The 26,131-nt window shown below is 39.2% G+C and overlaps 1 protein-coding gene across 2 annotated transcripts in view; it reads right to left on the bottom strand.

Moving 5' to 3' along the window:
• The window catches only part of ATXN7 (ataxin 7), a 62,854-nt gene that overhangs the window by 25,752 nt on the left and 10,971 nt on the right, over positions 1–26,131 (bottom strand). The window contains exon 3 of one of the 2 annotated variants that reach the window (XM_086755385.1): positions 13,871–13,975. The exons of the other annotated variant lie outside the window; for it this stretch is intronic. Coding sequence (XP_086611511.1) covers positions 13,871–13,975 — 105 coding nt within the window. The remainder of the gene's footprint in view (positions 1–13,870; positions 13,976–26,131) is intronic. 2 annotated transcript variants of the gene reach the window in all.

The following is a 26,131-nucleotide window of genomic DNA, read 5'->3' as shown; positions in this document are numbered from 1 at the left end:
ATATAAACACTTACATCATCAGTTAATATTTGAGTTCAGAGACCTAAAATTAGCCTTGCAAGCTGTGATAATACTTGCTGTAGTTACATACACAAAGGGACGTACACCTGCGCACGCTGCTTGCTCCCGGGGAATGAAGCTGAAGTGATGAGACTCCTGCTTGAACGCCAGCTCCGAAGGACAGTGCAGGCAGGGCAGGAGGAAGAGAAGCGGTTCAATACGCGCCGCTGCAGAGAACCCAATTTCCAGGTCTTTGCTGTTGCAATATTACCCAAGACTGACAACTTGAATTGTGTTGAAACCATTGCAATGGGAGAAAGTTTGCTTCCTAGTACTCAAGATAAATAGCATTACCCCCTTCCTTTCTTTGTTTCCTCACTGAACACAGGTAACATGAAAACACTTCTACCGTGTGATACTATCACTGTGCATAGTACATCCAGTAGCTTCCTAATAGAAATGAGCACTGCAGAATGTTAAGAAATGAAAAAAAAAAAAAAAAGAAAATTCTACAACTTGAAGTATTCTGCACATTTTGTGTTCCCAAGAAAATTGTTTGTATGATTGGCTAGAGAATTTTTAATCTTTTATTTACGTTTTCTTGTCTGGTCTTGTGAAGTGAGATGAATGCAGCTTTACTGTGTTTCCTTACACTTGTCTGCATTTTAGTGTTCTGTTTACTTAAAGTTAACCTATAATTTCAAAATAGAGGAGAGCTGAATTTGAGGTGGCATGCCCTCCTGCCTCCTCTGCCAACAGAAGTCCTAAAGATAGTAGGGTTTATCATTAGCGTTAAAATCAGCATTCAGACAGCAAAGGTAGGACCTCTCAGTGCTCTTACGGAAGGAAGGCAGGAAGATCTTCACTGACCAGTCATCACGTGCACGCTCTAGCCTAGCTGTGGCGTGTGTATGACTTATTACGCTGGCAGACAAAAAAAAAAAAAAAAAAAAAAGAAGAGCAAAACATGACATGAAACCTGAAGCTATGTATGTGCACAGAGCAGGAGGTGTTGCAACGGGGAGAGTGATGGCAAAATACACAGGACAAAGCCACAGACAACCAGGCTTCATTATCTGCACTGCACATGAAACAACTCATTTATCCTTTCTCAAAATTCAGCAATCTCAGGCACCAATTTCACAATCACTCCAGGCTGGCTGGTGTGAGCTAACACTGCCACTGCGAAAAGCATTCCTGCCCTCTCCCCCAATCCCGACCACTCAGTTCGAGCCCTCGCACCATCTGCTCTCTCCGTAACAAAGAGTAAAACCATCCGTTCAAAGACCTGACAGTCTCACAAACCACGAGCCTTCTTGTGCCAGAGCTTGCAATGAACAGAGCGAGGACCAGCAAGGATTAAAGTGTGACTTGATCCCAGGGAACGGGCCAGAGGCCTGAGCAACTGGGGATGACAAAGAATTGGGTTATGAGCTGGAGTAATGATTAGTTTGCCAGTTCCTAGAAGTTTGGAGGGGTACATTGGGGTGGAAAAAAAAAAAAAAGATTTCCAGGAAATTTAATCTGATTGATATCAACACTGCATAAGCTGGGCTTGCATACACTGCAGCCTGCTTATGTTTACATTTAGTACTGTCTAAAATGATTTTGTTGTAAATATTTTGTTTTAAAGAGATTGTTTGGTTGCTGGCTACTATTATTATTCTTCCTGGAAGGAAAAGAATGATGAGCCTTGTGCCAATACCAAACTCCTTGAAGTTGATCAATTGAGAACTCCAGCGTAGCTACTTGGAAAACTGACTGTGCTGCTACAGGGGGGGCACAGAAAGAACCCTGCCATAGGCTATGGGACATCACAAAATCAGCCTTAGTGAAGGGAGCACCAAAATCATATGAAAAGTAGTGTTACTGATTTGTATTCTCTTTGGAGAGTGCCTTACGTCCTACAGAAAACACAAACATACCAGGCAAGATTTCTAGTTTTCTTTTTTCTTTTCTGTTTTCTTTTATTTTCCAAGTGGGCATGCTTAGAAGTTCCTCAGGTTTCAGAAAAGTGGAGCAAGTCCAAAATAAGTTGGATGACTGAATACAGAGGACCAATTTGACAGGCTTGCTGGTGCACAATCAAGTGACAGCATTTTATGCCTTAGTATCAACTCCACTTCCACAATGTGCTTGTTTACACCAGAAATACAAAATATAACTGCTACCCATACAGCACGTGTGTACACACAGCACAAAGGCTTCTATACAGACTTACACCATTTTCAGGGACTAAAACCAGAAGGAGACATCTAGTACATCAGATTTCAAGCGTACAGCCACAGCTACTGCAGACTTCTGCCACCTGGACAACTGGGACAGGGCAGAGGAAATAGCAAGCAGACCAGGAGCTTGTCAGAGTTTTCAGCACGTCCTAACTATTGGCCAAGCCTCCAGCTTTCCCAGCACATTCTTGCCATCACAGAAAAAGGTGATAGGTATGGTCCTAAAGGTCACTACCCATCCTCCTTCTGAACACGGATCGATCCTCTGGAAAGCAGATGCTGGACTGAGAGAGGAACTGGCCACTATTAAATGTAAGTGACACCAGTTGTGATTCTCCATCTGTGAGAAGTGAGATGCAAGCATCAAGTCTTACAATACTATGGACATATATGAGTTTATACCATTTCTAAGGTTATCAAAGCAGTCATGGGTATTTGCAGAAGCTGGCTGGCGGCTAGCTTTGTGACCCACATGATGACCTTTGGTCAAAGAGTACATGGCACTATGACGGGGAGGGGACTGAACTGTGGGGGTTTAAAAATTTTTCCTTTGACCTCAGAGGCCAGGAGAGGGCCAAGATGGCATGCTTCCAGGCACATACATGGTTATGTTTGGCTTGTCAGAAGCTGTAAGCCAAAATGAAACCGAAGAAAATGAGTGCTAGCTAGTCCTGTCCCAATGACGAGAAGGGCCAGAACCTTACAGAGTACTATAAGGTTTCTCATTATAACTTAGAAAAGTGAAAGAAAGGAAAACAATTACTTCATGAAGTTCACCCTAATACAGCAGAACATCAAAATGCTTAGCCGATGAACTCAGATGAAGACTTCAGCCACACAGTGACAAAGGAGAGACAGCCAATTTTCCTTTTAGCAAGGACAAGGAGCCATGAATTCCATGTGCATATCTATAGACAATAACGAGCAGCTCTTAAAACTAAAGGATATCACACAAAACTTCTGATCAGCTCAAATTCAGCTCTACAAATAATCCACAAATACCTGAAAGTTTCAGGCTCACAGGTGGAAGGGCATACTGAAATGGGTACACCTTTTACCTAATCCACAGAATTAGCCACAACGCGCCTCAGAAACTAGGGCTTCTCCCACCACCAGACACGACAAACAGGTTCTTCACAACCCACGGGGTCACACACAGAGGACACGGCACAATACAGCCTCTGCTTGGCAGAGGAAGAGAATTCTATGGGGTAAAAACATGAGGAGGTGATGTGGCTAAAAGTGAAGACTTCCTTTTGAAAAGCTACTCTATACAGAATTGTGTTAAAGATTTTCTGACAATCTTGCCAAACAATGAGGAAAAACTCAGTTATGTAGGAACTGCTTCAACTCTCCGGGAGCCTGGCCTAATTGCATCCTTTACAAACCCGTGTAAAGAGTGAGAGTTTCATACCAACATGGGCAACTCATTATTTGGGAAAGAGAGAACAGAAAAGAGGACAAGAATCTCTTGATGATGGCTCTTCTTTCTCTAATAAAACCTGGGGAAACAAGTTAAAATGTAATTCCAATCTTTGTGTCCAGCAGTGCTCTCAGATCCTGCAAAAGTTGTATGAGGCAGCAGAACAGACAAAATTTATTAGGAGTTTACATATCAGAAACACTGATAGCTTTCTCTCCTACATCACTTGGCTACTGTTCAAAGGATTAACCTGTTGCCCTGCTGCACGACAACGGGAGGAACATCTACATAAATTATAGAGTAAAAATATTGATTTTTCTATATAAGCACCACATTATGTTTCTGTTTCATCAATAGCAGGTAATAGGGTTTGGCAGTATTTTAGCAGTCGCTGGCTGAGATAGGTAATGATGGTCTGCTTCATCACTAGCTGTATCACAGGCTTATGTAAAATTTTGCATCATATTTATCTATTTCTGTTTGCAATTTTCTACCTTTTGAAAAGATATTTGTAATTGTTTTCAAGTTTCACACTGTTATGGAGCTCTTATAGAGCTGGGTACTGCAAGAGCAAATCCAAAGCTGCTACTGAAAAGCTGTTTGAATCTTTGTTACAGGTAGACACAACGTAACATATGGGAATCTGAATGGATTTCAAGGCCATTTACATTGGATATAATTATCTAGTGTTAAACTGGATTAAGCCTAATGAGAAGCTTAAAAAGCTGGCATTAATTGTGCTCTTTGGAAAGTTAATTTCAGCCCGCCATTTTTTAGTTTTTTTAAAACTTATTTTAATCATGCTGTTATTGACATTCATCAATAAACTTACAGGTTTCATTGTATCAAAGTGTTATACATCCCTCTTCTGGTAATATCTTAAAAACACAGTTTCTAGACTTTTGTGTATCAAATGTTAGATTTTTAAGTGTATCACATTGCCTGGAAAAACAAAACAAAACAGTATCAAAATAAAACAAACGTGGAAGTTTGTTTTTAAAAAGTCGCACACTGATGAGGAAAAATTAGTGAGTAAATAAATAAAAGGTGAAAATTACTTGACATAATGCCTAAGTAAAATTAGGTAGCCTTCATACTTTGTAGTTGTGCCTAAAAACAAAATGTTATTGGTTCCTTCTAATTTGATGACAACAACACTGTCTCAAGTGTTCCCAAAAGCGCCAGGCTCCCGTACATGCCTGGTTACCACGCGGTGCACCATCACCGCAGGCGAGAACACCGCTTTCAAAGTACTGCCTACTTGTCCCAAGGCAGCAGATGCAGAAATCCTACAAAACACGGCTTTTATGTAGGTGCAGCAAAGGTAACTTTCTCCCAGCTAGTAAACTGCTTCCTTTTCTCTCCACTTGTAGAGAACTGGTGAGCGTTCCTCTTACTGCAAAAGCTGTGTGAAAGCTACATGGTACATCCTGTGCACCTCCTACTCTCTAAAACAAATCCAAAACTTTTTGGAGTACAAAAAATGAGAATTTAAAAATAAACTTAAGTAGTCCAGCAAGAAAGGGTAAAAGTGATGGATAAGAAAGCAAACATAAGATGACCTATTAATAAGCGCACATGCATGCATATAACCATCTCTTTCTTTGATGGTCAGTGCCTGATACAGTCGGGAGAGGCGTCTCAACAACAATGCACTGTTGCTCCCTCGCCCCCTACCAAAATGAGCAAAATCCAAGGATGCCATGACATTACACAAACCACACTAACAGCATTGCTGCCAAAACATCGAGAGGAAAAACTAGTGGAAAAAAAAAAAAACAACTTCTATTTGTTTTGCCCTATTAAACCACTCATTTCTTCCACTTTTCCCCTTCAACACTGAGTAATAAAATCAGCACCATACCCACTTCATTCTCCCTCTTGCAAGGTAATTTTCTTCCTTATTTAGCTTCCTCCTTATTGTCTTCATCTATTTCTTTTTATATGTTTTTTACTTAAGTTCTTTGTTTTACATTTCCCTTTTTAGCTATTCCCTCGTGTCCTCTCTTTCCCCTCCTCGGACACAAACCCACTCAATACAAACCACTTAATTCTAGCTGTGCTGAACCAGCCCTGCCAAAGCTGCCGTCCTCCTGCCCGTGCTGGCTGGCTGCTGCTGCCCCAGCCAGGTGCTGCACAGCTCTGTGCTGGGAGCAGTGCTGTCTTGGCAAAAAAAAAAAAAAGTCACGGAGCTGATGGTTACTGGTGAGATTTCCTATCTGTCCTCTGTAGCTGTACTTGCCGAGAAAAAGAGACTACACGCAAATCCTCTCCCTTCCAAACGTGGCAGCTGTTTGAGAGTCGGCTGGTGGAATGAGAGGGTACAGTCTGTGCAACTTGACACTATGTGCTTCTATGAAAAAAAAAAAAAGCAAAAAACAACTCAAATTATTTTCTTCATGACAGTTCAATACTCAACATTGTTTTACAAGCTTCCCAGAATATTTCTCCCTGGAGTTGTGAAGCGCTGTGGTGTTCATCTGAGGTTTGCAGTTCTTGGAATAATCTGCACAGTTCATGAGAACACATACTTCTCCCCAAAAATAAACGAGGAAGTCCTTACAAATAATTGATTCGCATGTGGTTAGCTTTTGAAATTAAACTACTTCTAACTCCACCCTCCTACACCAAGTTCACATCTCAATGGCTCCGACACATTCCCAACTCCCTCCACACCAGCAGAAATCCTGCCCTTTTTTATTCCCATTCAGATTCTTTCACCTCCCCAGCTCTTAAACAGGTTGCAGCTTCGTTCTTCTGGACTCAGCCGAGGGCTGCGTGCCAAACGCTGTGTGCCCACGGCCTGTCCGAGCAATGCGTGCCACCTCCTCTGGCCAAGCTCCAGCACGAAGGAGGGGCGTAGGCCTTAGAGAGCGTCCCTTCAGCAGTGAAGGAAACCTTTCAAGGATGTGGAGCACTTAAGCTGATGCAGAATGGCCTTCCCTGAACCTGTAGAAAATCTGAAGTGACTGTTAGGAGAGCTGTGCTCTGCTCCATGTGCTGTTTCATCATTCAAAATTATTTCTGAATGATGAAACTTAATATTGACTTTTAGATAAGTTAACACTGTCACTGTCAATCATTTTTAATTGTAGACCTGATGTGACTGTCCCAGCTGGTTTCTTCCAAGGTGAAGCTGTAGTCCAATAAACTCAACAGTTACTTTTTGTTAGAACTACTTACTCTCTTTAGGTCTTACTCTAACCTACTGATCAACATACTCACTTTCCTCCTCTTGTTGAACAACTATTTCTGTAAGCAACAGCGAATGCAACACTGCTTCCTCTTTTCCCACAAAGATAAACATTTTTGTTTTTCTTTCTTTCCACTTGTTCTTCCCCCATCAATGTTTCCCTTGAAAAGGGAGTAGTCGGTCCCAGTCTCCAAACACCTAGTAAGGAGGTCACTATAAAGGAGCAAGGTCTTCATGGAACCTTTGTATAATTTTTTTATGTTAAGATTCGTTTTAGATAGTTCAACATCTTAATAAGAACAGAATTAAAAGATATATTCTCTACTCAACCACTAATAAAACACAAGAATTTCTGCATGTAGGTCTTCTGTTAGGGCAGAACAGCATGAAATTTGATTCACGCTAACCAAAGGTAAGAAAAGCCAAAAGCACACCCAAGCATTTTAAGTCTGCAATATTTTAGCATGCACAGTGCTGCAGGTAGAATAACACGAGTTACATGGTAAGCAGTAACCTGAACAATTTCTTTTTTTAAAATCTGAAGCTGAACATCATCTGTTTTGTTAGCTGATACTTAAAATCACTTTATGTCTTCAACAAGAGCTTGACAAATTCATGTACCCACAAAAAAGCAGGAAGTTTTACTAGAAAACTGCCATCAACTTCTCAAACAGACTCCCTATGCTTTCATGCAATAAATGAAGACCACAGTCATCACGCTTACGAAAATAACCTTCTGCACGAGAACCGTTTGTGATGTTACAACTAACCACAGCACCTAACTTCATCTCTCCTTAAAATCTGCAGAGCAGAGCTTGCTTGTGACTTTAAATCCCAACTAGCACATTTGATACTCAGCTGATGGCTTTGGGGTACACATTTCAAAGCTGAAATATATTCACAGAGTTTCTTTCCAGGTGGTAATACTTTCTTATTTAATGATACATTATTTAAAAATAACTAAATAATCAGCTGAAATGTTGTTTGTTGTTTTTTTTTTTTTTTTTCTGAAATGAATCCTGTGCTGACCTCTGAGCCCATTCCCTTCTGGGAATATGCTAAGATGATTCTTGCAAGAGCTACAGAATTTCAAAAATCTCTGCCAAGAAGAAATTAAACTAATTGTTGCTGGACTCGGAGATTAAGATCCAACTACTAGAATCTGGACTGTGCAAACTAATGTGAGAGGGCTGTGTATTTAAACCGAAGCTGCCAATGACAATTTGTTAAATCATATACATTAACTCGAGCCATAATACGCCAAATGCCACCCGTGCACATTTGGCAATACACTCAGCAGATTACTCCAGCACATCTGTGACACACCACATAATATTCAAGTTTTATTTTGCTTATTAGACTACTACAGAAGATTACTGATACCCAAGAAAATGCCTATGATTTATATAAAGCATTCTCATATTGCTTTGAAAAGACATTAGTGAACAGTGGACATTTAATTACTGAAACAAATTGCTTGCTGCCAAAAGTATGCAGGCCATAATGAAGGCTTATCCCTCCAGAACATAGATGAGCTCAGGCAATCTCTTATGAGGTGGGGGAAAAAAAATAAACCAGCACAAAACAAAACAACCCCACCAACCAATAAACCCCCCAGTCCTCTGGTTGAATGGCTTTGGAACAAGACTCAGTACATTCTTTTTCCTATCTGCTTCAAATGTTGCGTTGTACAGACACTATCTTTGACGTGAGTGCTAAACGCTCACTCTGTTCTGTTCTAAACAAGCAACATCCGCAGAACTTTGAAAAATTAAAAAATTACATACTGATGTCAGATTTTTCAGAACAATTAGCTGCTGCCAAATTTGAGATAACAGAAACAGGGTAGGACAAATTTATGTTCCGTTCACAGTATGTCAAAAGAAACCAAATATGTAATGCTGCAGGGACTGTAATACTTAAATTACATATGATAAAACATCTAAAATATAACAGTGTATTAGCAGGGATAGTTAATGGATCATTTATGCCAATTAAAATCACAAATACCATGTTCTCTCTGAATCCAAACACTTAACATCAACACCAAAAAAAACCCCTATGACTAGCCAAAGTAGTAAACCTGCTAACAAAAGGTGGGTGTGAGAACTGGCTGAGGAAGGAAGGAGTACGGTTATACAACTAGATGAAGGAGATTCACAAGAGACCTTACACTGACGTGCAGGATGGACCCAAGTAACACAAGTGAACATCTCTCTCCTTATTGCCAGGATCTGCCCTCGGAGTCCCCTCGGAGTCTCTCCAGGCTGAGTATAAGGTCATGAGATGACCTTCTCTATTCCAAAGTCAAAACTTCCTAGAAACTACAAAAGGTGTGTAAATCTGTATTACTACTGCTTTATGAATCCTATACTTCAGGTTTAAACATGTGCTGATCAGAAACTGAAATGCTTAAGCGATTCCCCACCAGCTCACAGAGCAGCAGCAACCACAGCTCACAGTATTGCTCACCTTTGCCACCGCATGCCAAACCTATGGAAGTTAATCTAAACACCCGACATAGCTTTTTAATGACTCAACAGCCCAACACACTATCATCATCTTTTTCCAATACACACTGTATTAACAGTTTTCACAATCACTACATGACTCACAGGCGTTCTCAGTTTAAGTTTTACAGGTAGCCTTCACTATTATTGCTGAGAGTTTAACCTCACTTTGGGTTTACAGAAACCAAGGTACTCAGGAAACAAGCAACTCTGCAAAAAAAAAAAACTGGGAAAAATTAGAAGGAAGAAACCCCAGAACTCTACACTGATGCTACTTCCACTCTGCTGAGCCATCTCCTCTCTCTGAGCCACAAAGCAGCCCAGACGGCGCAGAGAAGCATCTCTGCTCAGACAGGAGGTTGATAACCACAGGGAGATGTGAGAAAACTGTGGAACGGCTGAAACACCAATGAAAGGTCATATGGCCTGAAAACTACTTCACTTCAGGGTTTTTACAAATAACCTCAAGTAACTGTTGCAATGGCTTCCTCCAAGAGCAACCTCTCAGTGCAGCACAAGAATCATACGTAGCACGCTTTCACGGGAAGGAGAGAGAGAAAACAAAAGGGACACAGGCACATCCCCGCTCTCTTGAGAAGCATGACAGTTAGCAACTTGACAGACAGCAAAGTCATTTTGACTGTAAGAATTTACATATTAAGAGAGGAAACTGTGCAGGGACTTCAGAAATATACCTGATTTCAACAGAGGGAGAGTCTATGTGGCATGAAAGTTGCAGATGCTGGCACCCTATCATCCAGAGTGTAGATAAATGCTCCAGCTGGAGAAAAACACCATGTTTTCTGAGACTATGTCATAACAGCAAGCAATCTCAAGTGCTTCACCCATGAGATTGAACACCTGATCATTATATCTTTTTTCCATCTTTCACCTCGGCACTGTTCTTGAGCCATCCAAGGAAGATGCTGATACCATGAAAGCTTAACCATTCAAAAAGCAGCAGCAAGAATACTGGCAATAAAGGACTTAAATCCCTTGTCCAGCCCCACAAATGGAGCAACTGAGATCTATCAGAAGAGAGGATTTGTCTTCAAACAACTCCTCCTCGACTGGCTGGCCTGCTCCTGCCCCGCCAGACCCCCAGCATCACTGTGACCCTGCGCCAAGAGGGTAAAACCATTTGAGTGTACTGACAGCCAGCTGCTGTACACAGGCTAGAAGAAAAACCACAAGCAGACTTCAGATATCTCATTATATTAGATTGTTTTTAAAAACAAACCTACACATGGGGTTATGTATACCAATACGTCATTGAATTTCACAAATCAACCATAGTTTATACACCAACAGAATAATTAAAATAGCAATTCGCACTCTAAGTGCATGCTTAGATTGCCCCAAAATGTAGAATTTAATTTAAAATTAATATTTCTTCTTGTCAAACCCATGAAATATAAAAGTAACAGTTACACACAATAATCTGATCTGTATCAATAAAGTATTTTACTAAAAAGGTCAAATATTCTGATGAACAAGGCTATATTTAAGTTACTTCTGACTACCTGTGGTCCAGGGAAAAAAGCCAGCGTATGCCATGCAATGCACTTTCAGCCTACCCAGTTAAGTAGTTTAATCACAAATATGCTTTGGAATAAATTAATCAGCTCATTAGGTTTAGCTAATAGTTTGTTTAGCCTTCCTTTGACAAAAGTGACATTTTAAAAGAGCGTATTCTACTTCAGAAAACAAAATTCCACGTGACAAGTTTCAAAAGAACACCAAGTACAAGTGACACACACCACCAGGAGTTGTAGAATATTTTAAGAGATTACCATTTCTCTGGTAACAATTAAAAATAACTTTAAAAGACCCTAAGCACATTACAAAGGTACAGCTTCATCGATACACTGTAATTTTTCAGAACTTGTTGAAGTAATCTCTTCTTTATCAATCCCTGAAATAATGACACAAATAAAAGACCTAATTCAGGGAAAACTGACTGTGATGAATTCAAATACCGTTTTATTTTCTTGATATCATGAGAGTGTAGTTTTTGTTTTAAAAGAGCTATGTGTTTTGAGGACTTCAGCAACTTCCTTCTCCTAAAGTACACTGTGTTTCAAAAAAAAAAAAAAAAAAAAAAACCACCAAAAAAAACCCCCAAAAAACTAAAACACCACCACTGCCTGGTAATCAATCACCTGCCATATTTATCAGCGTTCACATTCAATTTGCTAAAACGAGGGACAGCTACATAAGGATTTCAAGAATGTGAAGACCCATAAAAACCAACGAGAGTTAGGGCTACACAAAACCACCAAGTCAGACTTCGTACCTTTCTGCAGCTATTAGTTTGGCAAACTAAGGTCCTTTAATGACGGTCACCCCACCCAAGCCTGTTTTTCTCATCAGAATGACTCCGCCTGTTTCCTCTGCACACCGCAGCTCTTGCCGAGCGTCTTCATTGTTCAGGATGGGCTTAAGAAATACTAAGAATAACCTCGTCATTTCCATCCCCTCCTTCCACATTTTTCTCAGAGTATGAATCTGCCACTGATATAAGGTTTACATCAGAGAAAGTTTCATGTTTAGAGATCATGCTCCTACAATGTGATACAGAATGGGAATATTACATTGGTATCTATTCTTTCAGTTTCTGAAAATCTTTTCCATACCTTCATTTTGTAGTTCCCTCTTCACTCTGCTCCTTTTAAATTGCAAGTAGTGCTTACAGAAGAGCTTGAATTAACTTACATAACACTGGTACAAGCAGCATTAATTACAACACCCCATGTTCTCATGTCCACGGTCAAGAAGCAATGCCGTACCCATTCAGTTCTTGAACTGCTTCTTCAATCTGCCCTCAAGGCTGTCATGCCAACAACTACAATACTGGTTCCTACAGTATGGATATCCACTTGTCAAGACAGTATTTGGAGACCACCTGCTCATTTCAGAAAGACAACCCAAAGCGCCTGCATATGGCCACAGCTCTCCATCACTACCAGCCTGAGCCAGCTCCATATTACTGACCTCAAGATGGAAGATTCAATATGCAACACAGAATGTTTATCCTATAGATTTATATTGAAGTATCAGAATCAATTTATTATGATTTTTAGAAGGACTTACTGGACACACCAAACTGATACTCAGTGACAGGTGAGGAATCGCACTGGCAAAGGGCAGACTTGCTCTTGGCTGACACAAAGGCTTTAACAACCAGAGTAAGAAAAGCTGATGTCCTTTTTCTCTACTGGCTCCCTACAGCTCCAGAGACTTATGTCCACAAAATTGTGGGGTTTATAAAAAAAAAATTATTAGTACTGCCATCCACAGAATAACAAGCAAACTAGAAAGAATTATGTGACAAAACCTACTCAGATTCTTCTCCAAGTCACTCTGTGTGACACAACTGCAGAATCCAGCAGCAAGGGCAAGGGTATAAACCATAAGGCATAATAAAACAAAACCAAACAAGTGAGAGGTGGAAAGGATAAGAAGGTCACCCTCCGCATAGCATAGGAAGACCCCTGCCCAATCTCTAGGAAGCAGAAGAAGCCAGTACATCTTTTCTTGCCAAGGGGCTGGATTATTTAAGATGCAATAAAAGTTATCCTTTGTTCTCAACTCTCAAAGAGGCTCCCTACCCATATCCCGTATCTTCTATCCTTTTAAACACCAAGGCAATCAGAAGGTGCACTGGCCTAGAAAAAAAGAGAACGCCTACAAATATGCACACGGAGAGGGAGGAAGGAGTAGTTCAGAAGATGCTCTGTCCACCTTTTTTATTAGCACTTGGTCAGAAAACATCTCCTGAATTTCTCAGGAAACAAAAGGCTGAATAACAAAAAAACCTCCTATCCAAATATTATCATGAAATTGATTGAGGTTAATTTCTAGTCTTGAGAGCAGTGTGGAAAAGAAGAACCACCAGCCTGCCCCAGTTCGGTTTGCAGGAAGTAACTGAGCACGTGAACTTGTGTAGCGCTTCACTTTTTCTCAGTCCTCCATAAACCCTGGCTAACACCAACCAACACAACAAGAGCTTCCTAGCATAGTTTATATACAAAACCACCGGACCGGTAAAACAAATACAAACCGATACTTCTGAAAATAAATAAGCAAGCTTACCGGCCATTGGAAGCATACTATGTTTTACAACAAAATTTGTGAGTTTAGCTTTTAGCTCAAGCTCACAGTTTACACTGTAACAGTATCTGTGTAAAAATAATCCTTATAAACACACAAGGAGAAATGACACACACAGACACAAACACACCACACATACTGTCTGTGAAACACACTATATATGTCATTTCAAAATTGAACTGTATGTATGCAGCATTTCTAGAAGGCATTAAAAAAATCAAAAGGAACAAGATCTTTATGTAACTGCATTATAATGTATATAAAATGATTAAACACAGGTTATAGTCTTTCACGTTATTTATAATGTAATGATCTACATACCATCAATTTAAAAAAAAAAAATTGCCAGGCTTAATCCTGATTTAACCTCACCCTTAATTATTAAAAATAGTTAAGCACTTACCATAATGTGATTGAAATGCCTGTGGTTTTACGACCTGATTACAGTGGTTACACATCACCAAATAGAAATCATCATAGGCCGGGCAAAGACCAAATATTGGCATATCTAAAAACAAAAAGACAAAATGGCATCTCTCAGCTGCTGACAATTATTGAAAAAACAGTTTAATTACAGAGCCATGACACTAGTGTTGAATCATAATTTTAATACATTCGTATCAAATTTGAAAATGAGGAAAAAAAGAGCATATAATGCAATAGAGAAATTTGTGCTGGAGTATTACAAAAGCAAAAATCTTCCTACAAAGATAAATGTAAAATAAGTGATTACTTGTAGAAAATATCTATTAGAAAACTGATTTAGGACTGATTAGCTTACACCAGATGCAAGAATGTAATAAAAAAAAAGACTGACTTCAAATGATGAACACAACAGAAGAGGGGATGTTCTATGTATTCTGAAAAAGGTTTAGATTTCATTCCAATTTCATTAAATGAATTCAAAAAATGAACTTTATTTTCTATTTAATTTTTTTAAACCATTTTGAACACACAGTCATTTACCAGGCAGTATTACACGCCTAATGGTTTTATTTGTTTAACAGTGCATTATAGTCCAGCCATCTGCTGCCAGAGATCTGGGTAACAGCTACGTATGAGAGAGGAACAGCGATAACAGTATGTCGGAGCATGTGTGGATTTCGGAGATAACACACATACTTGCAGACCTCCACTAATAAAATTAGTTTCTACAATTCTGTTTTTAATAACACTGTTTCTTAAGAATATAGTTCAACAGTTAAAACTGCATTTAGAGACTACTGGAGCATTAAATACAACATTTACTACACAACTTAAAGGTATATTATATTTATATAGCTAAAAATGTTATTCAGTCACTAGGAGACAAAACCCAGGAAACTGGAAACATAAGAGTATAAATTCATTATTGCTGAAGCATGTGGCTAAGGGATCTATAACACTATTTAAAGGTTTAAAACTGATATAAGAAAACTTATTTTCTAAAAAAAAAAAAAAACACACTCAAATAATAGATTTATGTTAACAGTAACTTAGAAATTAAGTTAAACTTATTTACTTCTGTGCTAGAACTGACTCCAGAGTTTTGTTTTAGAGTTATGATTTGCCTATGTGTATTTTTGACAATATCCATATTTTTTTCACTAATGGAACACCAATTATGAAATAAATTGAGTGGGCTGCATTTTAACAGTGAATGTGCCATACCACAGGGTAACCGCTGGCAGAACGACGCTGTCAGCCCTGTAGAGCCCCACAGACTCCACTTTGTTCCTCCCAGACAAAAGACCATATCCACAAACAGCTTCCAGAATTAAGGGCGCCCTTTGTAGTAAGTATCTTCATAATAAAAATTGTATTACTTTTCTTTAAAAACTAAGGTCTATGCCAGATTTTCCAAAAACCTTATTAGTGCTGCATTAAAATTAAGCATGACACCTGCAATAACAGCTGCAACTGGATTTTGCAGTTGGACACAAATACAATGACCACGGACATCTGACACGGCTGTGATAGATCAGAGCCTCGCTTATCTAAGTCACAGGCATCTTTTCACAACTGAGGTTACATTAAGTAAAAAAAGAAATGAAAATCTGATTTGCTTCTCATTAAGTAGCTACTCTTGCTTATTTATGATATTTATTTTAAAAAGTATTAAGACCTCAGGCACACCTAACTTACTGCAAACTAAACAAAAATAATAAATATAAGCTGGGCAAAAAAAAAAATCAGACAGGAATAATAAACCTCTATTTTTCAATATCTACTTTCTGTGACGTAATATTAAGCTAGGTCAGGAAAAAAAAAAGCAGAAAGTTAAATGTCATTGCTAACATTTCATGCAGGAAAATGGGTATGCCTGTGTAAAAAAAGTTTCCACATGGCACGCAAATACTCCAGGGTCATTTCCATGTGACGCCTGTTACACCACGATGAGCAGGACAGTAACAGCGCGCACTGCTTGCTGTTCACACTGTTAACATTAGCACACGGACAGCCTACTACCGTACAATGTCCAACCAACGGTAAATCCACCCCGTCACCTGTTCGCACAACCGTACCTTGCAGACAACACTGGATTCGTAGACTTTACACCAGCTTGTACAGAATGCAGGGGGGGAAGCGTTAACACCAGAAAAGGATTGCCTACTTCTGTGTCTCTTGCAAGATAAAGCACTCCTTGACACTAGTCTGAGACATCATCTCACTCTATTTAAGTACCCTTTTATGAATATTTGCTGGCAATACAGAGCTGCAATTTTAAACAAGTGAAACAAATTAGCAGAAACTGATGTAAATGAAAACACTTTCCTAATTCAGTTTGGCGATCCCAAGAAATCTGAACAGTGTACAAATGTCCTTTATGCTGTGAAGTACACCTTGAGTTTTAAAATCAAAGCTCCAAGTGACAAAAAACAATGCCAAAATACTAGGAAATACATGAACTCATAAAGAACCATTCTAAGAGTAAAACCACCAAAAAAAGGATTTGCTGCACACCCAAAATCACAACCATAATTTCAAAGCACATCACTGAGAAGACTCCAAGCCAGATCACACAAATCAACGTAAAAGGTCTTCTACCCCTGCAGTCCTCTCCTACGGGACTGATCACGGAGCAGCACCTAAACGTAACCAGCGAGGGAGTAGTGAAGGTTAAGAGTCTTAAACGCAATTCCTCTTGTAATCTCATATGAGGTAAAATAAACCATAGCTTTTTATTATCAAAGCATTTATTTAAAATACACACAATCAAATTCTTTTATGAGAGAAACCCATAAAACCCAAGTAACACTGGAACCTGACTGTGCTGAGCACTGCGCCAGCACACGAGACCAGCCCATAAGGGTCACAGACCAGAGACCAGTTGACAAAGAGTGCTATCAATACTTCAGAGACATGAAGATAAGTTTTAACAACAGGTTCGAAACTTAAGGAGCGTGACTCAACCAAGATCAGTTAAGACAACTGGAAGAGACCTGAATTCACGACTCCCAACCCAGGAGCCTCAGTCTTAGGCAGATAAGCTCCCATGTGTTTAATACGCTTCACTGTCATTTCAGTCAAGCAGAGCAAGAGCAGGTTTCAGGGAAATCTTATTTCTGTGTTCCAACGGGACAAACACCTCTGCAGCACTGTTCTGAGAACAATGAATTAGACCATGCAGATGTTAGAGAATAAAATACAGAATAGTTTAACAAAACTTACCTCGGAAGTACGTACCAAGAGTAGGAGATGGATGCCTAATTTTTCTGTTCTCCCCTCAACCACTTATGAAAGTTCAGAAGTCCCACAGTTGATACTCTAATACTTTATACCTATTTCATTTAAGTACATGCAAAATTTCTATTTAAAAGTCTAATAAGTTTATGGTATTTCACCAGTGTCATTTCAAACGCACTGCTCCTCTGAGTTTAAAGATTACTTTTTTAAATACTTGACTGTATATGTAAAGCCTGTGCCTCTCAAGGAAGAGCCTAGCAACCGTGATTCATATGTTCCTCTTTCAAAGCTGGGCTCATTTAACTCTCTCCATCTGGGAATGTTTTTCAAGGTCAAACTAAAAATTTCAACCAAGACCCTCAAACTTTCAATTTATTTTTCCATAAACGCAGTCTTTATACGGTATCAACATACAAATACTACGATAGGAGCTGCTAGTTACATTAATTCTATTAACGCCATAAATAAAACTACCTTCGTTTACCTCCATAATACAAAACCTCTGAATGTTGTGACCTCCAGAATTCACTTCTCCTTTCAAATGTAACTTAGCCATAGTGTTTCTAAAAAGGTAACTTTAAATGATATATTGCTGTACTCTTCACCAAGACTAGAACAAGCCCATGCCATTGGCAATTCTGAGATATCTTACATGCTCAACAAATAATGCAGTTAAGGAGGAAAATGCTTCTTATTTGGAAAAGACCAATATAGCTTCTTTCGTAATAAAAAAGAAAACCAATAATGGGCAATCTGGCATACCGTACATCAAACAACATGAAGCTCAGCATGTCTACTCCGAAAAACTTAAACCGAACTGCCATCTTCTCTTCTCTACAGGGATGTAGAAGCACATAAGTCACATAGTAATATCTTACTATTAATTTTCAGGACAGTTTCAGACACTACATTCAGTGACTATCACAGCTCCACTGCATTATTGGATTTTTTTTTTTTTTAACTCTCAAAATTTATCAAGTTTCCTACAAATCTTGTTGTCCCTTTCCAGACTGGGACCACTGCATAGTCCATCTATCCTAGCACCTAATAAGACAACTCTAGAAATGAAATTAAGTATCACAAAAAAACTGATATCAAGATCTTGTCCAGGACAGCAAACAGAGGAAGAGGGTAAAAGGAGCCCTAATCTTGGTTGTTTGCAGAAACCAGAACACAAATTTCCTATTTTGCAGAAGTCTGCTCACCACGACTGAAAAAAAGGAGGAGAGTTAAAACTGAAACAGAGGAAGAGAAAGCAAAACTGGCAAGCGCAGAAGCAAAAGGGCAAAGAACAAACTCTATCAGAGTCAGGGCAAAAGAACAGAAAGCTTGATCAAAGAAGTGACAAGAATACATAAGAGTACTGTAGAAATATTTTTTAAGCCAGAACACTGTTAATGTTCACTTCTTCCCTGTCCACTCCCAGCATAAATATCTGCTTATTAAGACTGTTTTTAAAAGTCTGAGTCCCATTTATCACAAATATGTACGTACTGCTTGCCATTTAGAGTAATTTGACAATGGATATTTCATACTGGTGCTTGATGTGAACAGTAAAGTGTTTTGACTATAAAGATCCCCACAGCACAGCATAACACCTTCAGCACAACACCAACCTGATTACACTTCCAGAATATTTTTAAATCACTACAGCTAATATTAGATGCATTAAAAACATGATGCCCTAGACTATTAATTTTACACTTACAACAGATATAATTCCTCATAATCTTTACAACTCCCCAAACACAGAAGGTACGTTTTCTTTTTACGGGGGCCTGATCCAAATCTACCCTAAGTAAATGTACCCACTTTTATAAATTCACTAGGCTTTCCATTAAGATATCAGGGAACTGTTTTGGGGCACTACATAAGGAAATTGTAAATATATGCCATTATTTTGAAACGTTGTCAAATCTGGATTGTTTGAACTATATACTTTATGGATCAAGTAAGTTCAAATAGTGTCCACAAAAGCTATCTTGAATACATTTGCTCCATACTAGCCGTGTTTTCTTTTCTCATTAGAAGAGAATTTGTCTTGATCATACTAAGGTAAAAAAATACGTGAGCAAACCTTGTTTAAACCTGACAACTGGTAGATCTTCTTCCCTAAAGCTTTTATTAGAACCCTTATTTAAAGATAACACAACTCTTTCACTAGCATCTAAAAACATTTCAAAAAAGGGGAGAAAAACCACAGCTGCAGTAATTTCAAACTAGTTGACATCCTGAAGGAAAAGTCTCATAATTTGCTTATAACACTTGTCCCAGCTACTGTCAGATCCTGTTAAAGTAATAAGAACATTTCTATTGTTTTCACCTTTATGGTTATGGAGAACATGACAGTCATTTTAATATCTGAAAGCAGACAGAACCTCCCAAATGACTGTTTGTAAGAGCCTGCGATCTGGGGGAGAGGCACAGGGAGGGAGAAGGAAGGTGACAAACCAGCACTCAGGACCACATGAAACAGCCTGCACTGAGCCCGGGCAGATTTCAGATAGAAAGCTGAGCCTCGTTACAACCAGACTAACGGCTTCTAGTCAGCCCCGAAAGCTAAAATTCTGCCACAAAATCTGCACACCAGGAGTCCTGCTGGATCTACTGCTGACATTAGTTGTCAATAACAAGTAATCTTCAGGTGCAAGGAGGATCTTAGACATAAGCCTGAGGCAGCAAGCTTTCTGCACAAATAGCACAACAAGGTATCTTGACCAAGTTATCCTAAGTAAAGCTCCCACCAGTTCTAATCATATAGTCCCTTATTTTAATTGCTGTGGATGTTTAAAAAAAGAGTTATCTAAGTCAGCATCTCAAAACTTCTCTCTCATACACAAATATTTCACTTTCTGAAACTAAAATATTCTTTTCTACACAATATGTTTCCAAACTATTTTCCAGAAACACTCAAGTGCTTATCATTCACGAACATGCATGTGTTTTGAATACTTATCAATATTGAAGTGAAAGTAAAATACTGGCAATTTTTTTTACTGTGTACTATGCAAGACAATAACAAAAAGAACATTCCTAAATAGATACTGTGAACAAAGTAACTAAAACCACATAATATTCAGAGTGCTTTGGTTTATACAAGTTTTAAACCAAAATAAGAGATTGTAGTAAAAAAGACACACTTGAGGGCTTTCTGCAAAATTTCAAGTAATGAACACTTCTGTATTAACAGAATACAAATACTTTATGAACCATATGTGCAGGTCTAACAAATTTGTGCTTGTAAATAACATATGCATAATCAAAGAAACTGAGCACAAAATGATCAAATTTACATAGAGAACCACTTTAAAAAAATCTGTCCCATAAGGTTTGTGCCCATGCGCTGCCTCAGATACAAAAAAAACCAAACAACTCTAAATACAGAATAAAGCAAAACAAATGGACACTCCCACACCTGAGTTGTTTCATTTAGGCTCAGAGGGAAGCACTGCTGAAGTATTTTCTGCAAGGTTATCTATTTTATAAAATTCCTTGCCAACTCCGCTCTGTCCATTAAGTAACTTGTGTTCTTTGCACATACAGCTTTGAAAGCCCAGCTACTCATGGAGACATTTGAAAGCCACAGCTCTCCTGGCTTCCAAGCACAAGTGCATGAACTCTGTTTCGCCGTGCAGTTGCTGATTGATTGGATGAAGGAAGGAACAGCTGAAGACTTGATTAAATGTTTTTACTGCGTTTTCCACTTCGGCAAATATAGCAGTTACACAGCATTTTATTAAAGTCCTAAGAATATCCAAACCTCAAAGTTTTGGCTCAAAGGAATGACTTTCACTTCAAGACCAAAAACCCCACAATCTAGTTGAACTAGGCACAGGAGCTGCATGATGAGATTTGATCAGTGGTAAATCTTTACCAGTGTCAGAATGCTTTATCTCTAAAAGCAGAGACTTCTCTGCCCAGCCTCCTTCTGAAACTCAAGACATTCCATTTTTCCAAAGCTACAGTTCTATAATTTTTATTTGGCTTTCCCAAATTCAAGGCAGAATCTTGCCCAGTGAAACTTGCAAGGGTGAAGGAGGACCTACCTCTCTCCCAGCTCACCTTTTCCGTAGGTTCAGCCATGCTGCATTTCCAAAATCCCACCCTCTGCACCGCTCCCTCCAGCTTCACCTCCAGCAAAAAGGTTTGCCACATGCTGCAGGCAGCAACACTCCTCTGGGCAAACCCAAGCGGCAAATCCAAGCATCAGTCCTTTTGCAAGGCTACAAGCACACAATCACTGCAATTCTCCTGTACCCTTTCCTCCCTCTCCCTGCAAGGATGCAGAATGCAACGCTGACAGTCACTGCGTCTCCTGTCCTCTAAAACTTAACAGTCTTGGGAGATTTCTGCATCGTGCCCACCGATAAAATCTGAGAGGCAGATACCAAAGAGAAGCACGTCATGCACACGTGCACCTGCAGCCCAGCGTGCAGCTGGGAGTTCTAATTTTAGACTCCCAAAATTTGAATGTTTCTGTCATTACACATAAAACACATATAAAAGCAGACATCTAAGTATTTAGTTAAATTCTTTGTATACAAATTCATTTACATGCAATTAATCTTTCAGAAGATCTAACACAAAATGTATGTCAAATTGTTCATTCAAAACGGTTAAGCGGGTTTTCTAAGTTTATGATACAGAATAATACAAAATTTCTGTGAGCATGTTTACAGAAGACTGTCTGTAAAAAGACTGATTAATAAATTTCTCAATGAAACACAAGGAGTATATTTAAAGCTATATGAAAAAGTCTCCCCCCTCACATTGTATTCTAATCAGGTTTTTACCAGCAATTTGAATGAAGTCAGTCATCTGCAAAAACTATTCCCATTTACTCTTTAATGAGTTCAGTGTTGAAGATATTTTAAATTTCTCCCGTCAATTCATATAATATTACACAAATTCTGAACATACAATTTGTCACATAAGAAATCCTCAGTCATGCACTATTTTATAGTGCCACTGCTGTATTTTAGGGAAGCCAACAATTATAATTTATGTTTTTGCGTCAGAACTCCCTCCTATTTGTCACATATCCAATCCTAAAATAGCTTAAGGAATCCTAAGAGTTGAGTTTAATTTTACAATTATGACACAAGAACTGGACAGAATTCAAAAAATACAAAACTTTGAATTTACACAGTAAAATTAAAATCTGTGTGAATTTAATATGAAAGCTCCGGTTATTATGCAGAGAAACAGGGGCTACTACGAGGGTGGGGGGAAGTTCTGGATAAGCAACTAATCACAAACACAGTCTCAATTAAAGTTAAATAAAACACGCATAGAATAGTCTAAACTGTATCTTAAGTCATATACCCCAAAGTATGCTACTACCATGAATTGTTTTAACATCAACAGGTTCGGTACTTCTCTCCTCTCTTACACAGAGCACTCTGTGTACTTTGCAGCAGCTGTACTTTTGTAGTAGGAAAAAGGAAGTTTGTTTTATTTAAATCTAAACTCAGTTTACACAAAACCGCTCATTGCAGCAGAAGTATTTTGATACACTGTGATTGCAAATGGTGAATATGTTCCAAGCTTCTCCCTCACTCTCATCTCTTATCTAGACATGCTTTTGAGGGAAAAAAAACAAAACAAAAAACCAAAAACAAAACCCAAAAAAAGAGGTATGTGTGGTTTTTGCCACCATTCCCTATGTGACTGTCCACATCACAGCAATGCAGCTGGGTGTTGACCGTACCTCGGCGCTCAGTAACTGAGAAAGTAGAGCGGTAACAGCCGTTCACTTTTAGATTTACAGATTTTCATAGTAACTGAGAACTGGAGGAATACAATGTACCCATCACTATACATCTTTTTTGACAGGAGAATAACAAGAAGACACAGAATAACACTAAAAAGAATAAACAAAAAAGTGACATCAGAAACCCCAGAGTCAATACAGTCTTTACAAACTTTTTCAGAGAAAAATAAGAAGCAGAGACAGTTACGCATCTCTCGCACGACAGTATTACTGCAGTCCTCGTATTGAGAGCATCACCAGTTAACACGTTATTTCCCTGTGACACAGGACATGCGTAACGCTTGTCTTTGAACCTCTCCTACCCTCCCCCTGCAGACCACAGCCCCAGCTCCTGTTTAATATCAGCACGCCATTATTCTTTAATTGTGCAGAGACAACGCGTCTTGTCACAAAGAACATTCTCCAGACATTTTACATCTTGCACCTGATACCTGGGGGAACAAATCAGCATGCGCAAAAAAAAATTTAAGGAAAATAATAATGGTGACCTGTCAACTGACTTCTATTTCAGTATTTTCTTTTATTAGGCAACCCAGCTACCTCAAATCACCCCACCCTGCCACTCCCATTCTCCATGCACTGGAACATCCACTTCAAAAATAAGACTGTTTCAACCACGTCTAATAACGCTACAAGGAAACTGACGCCTGTCGATTTTCACATACCAACTAACATTTCCGCAGCCCTCTCAATTTGGCAGGCACTATTAGTTTTCCCATTAAAATTTACTTCCTTTGCTTTACAGATTTACTAGCACTTGATTTGATAGAATAAAAAAATACGCAAGTTGCACAGCAACAGGCATATAAATGTACGATAGTGAAAAAACCAACAGTACAGTGATATTTAATAAGATTAAATATAAAGTGCAAAATAAAACAATGTTTTTGTTGTTATAGTGCAATAAAAGAGCTAACTCATTTCTTATGTATTTGAACACACATGTAGTGACACAAAGTACTTTAAACTTGGCCATTGCATAGCTTTAGACAAATAAATACAACTATTTCAGTTATATAGCTGAGGAACCAGTAAGCCATCTTCAATCCTCACAAGTGACGTATTCCAGCACACAGAGTTGCAGTCGTCAGCTTCCCTTCCAAGAGGGGATCTATCAGGAGTGTTAGGCTTTAAACTGGTGCTACTTATCCTCTGACACACAGTTACATTAACCAAAAAGGTACACAATGAAGAAAATCAGGCTACCTGTTCTCAGTATAAAGTCAGTAACTCCACTGCTGCCTGCTTGTGACCCATCTGGAACTAGTTCTCTGCTACTGAAATCACCCATTTCACTCTTAAAAAGAAACAAGTTTGGAAGGACTGCAACTTTCAAAATATTTTTAAGTACATCTAGGTTTAAAAATAAAGATCACTTAGATCGTATTATACATGCAGATGATCTAAAAGGGCTGGCATGCTTTAAAGTAATTTTTCTGCTCTTTCATGGACTGGGCCTCTATAACTTAACTGGAAGACCAGCCCACTTCTGACATACACAGAAGGTAATACCTTCAGCAAAACAAAACAAAACAAAAGGGAAGGAGAGACGAATTTGCTCAGACTACTTCACATACTGATTGGGTTGGTTTGGTCTAACTCATTTTTGACAGATGCTTCTAAGACTGCTTCTCTCCTCTGGTCCCTCTGCAGCTAACAGAGCTCCTGTCACACTTGGGAAGATGGTGTACAGATACCTGTGAATGGACCTAAATACACAGGGGGACGTGAAAAAAAGACCTTTTCTCCCTTTTGTAGGCAAGTTCGGAAGGAAAATGATCTAGTCTTAGAAAAAAGTACTGAATTGGTCACAAGTTTTAATTTGTGCATATCTCATGTCAAAAAGGACATAAAAACAATAAACCTGATTATACAAGCAGCAAGACGAAGTCATCCTTACGCAGGTACAGTAAGATGAGACATATTTCGTGTATGACTGTGCAATGAGGCACAGGCACGCGGTGCCCTGCACCCCCGAGAACCCACAGACGTCACACGGTGGTCCCACTGCATCCTGTTACAAGACCAGGCCTGTCTGCAAGAGTCCGTAGAGGAGACATTAGAGAAGACATGGAGTCAGCATTAAGCAAGAGGCACAGCAAAGAACATAATGGAGTTGGTATTTAAAAAAAAGGCATGGAAAAGAACATTTCAGAGTACTAGTTAACTGCCCCTAGATGACTCAGGATGACAACAGTAAGAAAGATTAAATAGATAAGAGAAAATTTAAAGGTAAGCAGGATCCTTTGATATTATAACAAATTCACAGAGTTTACCACTCTCCAGTACAATGACAACAAATAACACATCCACCTTCCCAAAGCAGACAAAAGATAAGTACTGCAAACATATCTAGGATAACAAAACTGTGGTTTACAACAGAAGCATATCCTTTGCCAGACGCAGCAGTTGCATGCGCCTGAATTTCAGGACCTAGGCTGAGGTCTTCAGCTCAAACCCGCTGGGAGACTGCGGCAATCTCTACTGGTAGCCTATCCAGGGTAGGCAGGAAGCCAAAGCCACTGCTGCCAAACTTGTTGAGCCAGTCTTCCCAGCGCTGGCCCACAATGCACCGCCTTGTGTTTGGAAATTGCTCAAAAACTTTTGCTTCCAGCAACAGTGCTGAGCACTTGGGGAAAGATGCCAAAGGAGTCCAAGAAAAGGTATCGCAGGGCCACCATAACAGTACGGACACCCCAAATGCTCCCGTCAGCTGGTGACATCACCCTGAATCACTGCGATGACAAAGAACACAGCGCTTCCTGTGAAGCCTTGATCTCAACACTGCTCATAGGTGTGCAGGAAAATTCTTAGTGTGATTAAACTATAAATAAATCTGCTGATGGCGCATCCTACCATCACGTCTTCCCGTTTCACAATGAAAAGCACCATCTATCCAGGCTGTGATTTCGATCCTTTCCCAGGACAGTGGTCTTCCTTCACATCATCGTGTTTACCTACAACTCTCCACAGTGTCAGCAGGAGGACTGAGAATTGCAGCATTGCAGAGAAATCCTTTTTCATCCCCAGCAGTTGTAAACAAGCCTCAGATGAGACGCACTGACAGCGCACTGAAGATTTTACTCCTGGACTCTACCTACTCGACAGATAAAAATAGCACTCTTATCTCCAAGGCTATCAAGCTAACAGTTCAGATCATTAAATTCAGGACACAAAACCAACAGAACAGACTTGCAAGTTTTCTTCCAGTAAACAACACAGTGG

Source organism: Chlamydotis macqueenii, chromosome 10 (assembly GCF_036417535.1).
Source record: "Chlamydotis macqueenii isolate bChlMac1 chromosome 10, bChlMac1.mat, whole genome shotgun sequence".
NCBI classification, from domain to species: Eukaryota; Metazoa; Chordata; class Aves; order Otidiformes; family Otididae; genus Chlamydotis; species Chlamydotis macqueenii.
This window is presented reverse-complemented; position numbering and strand designations above follow the sequence as displayed.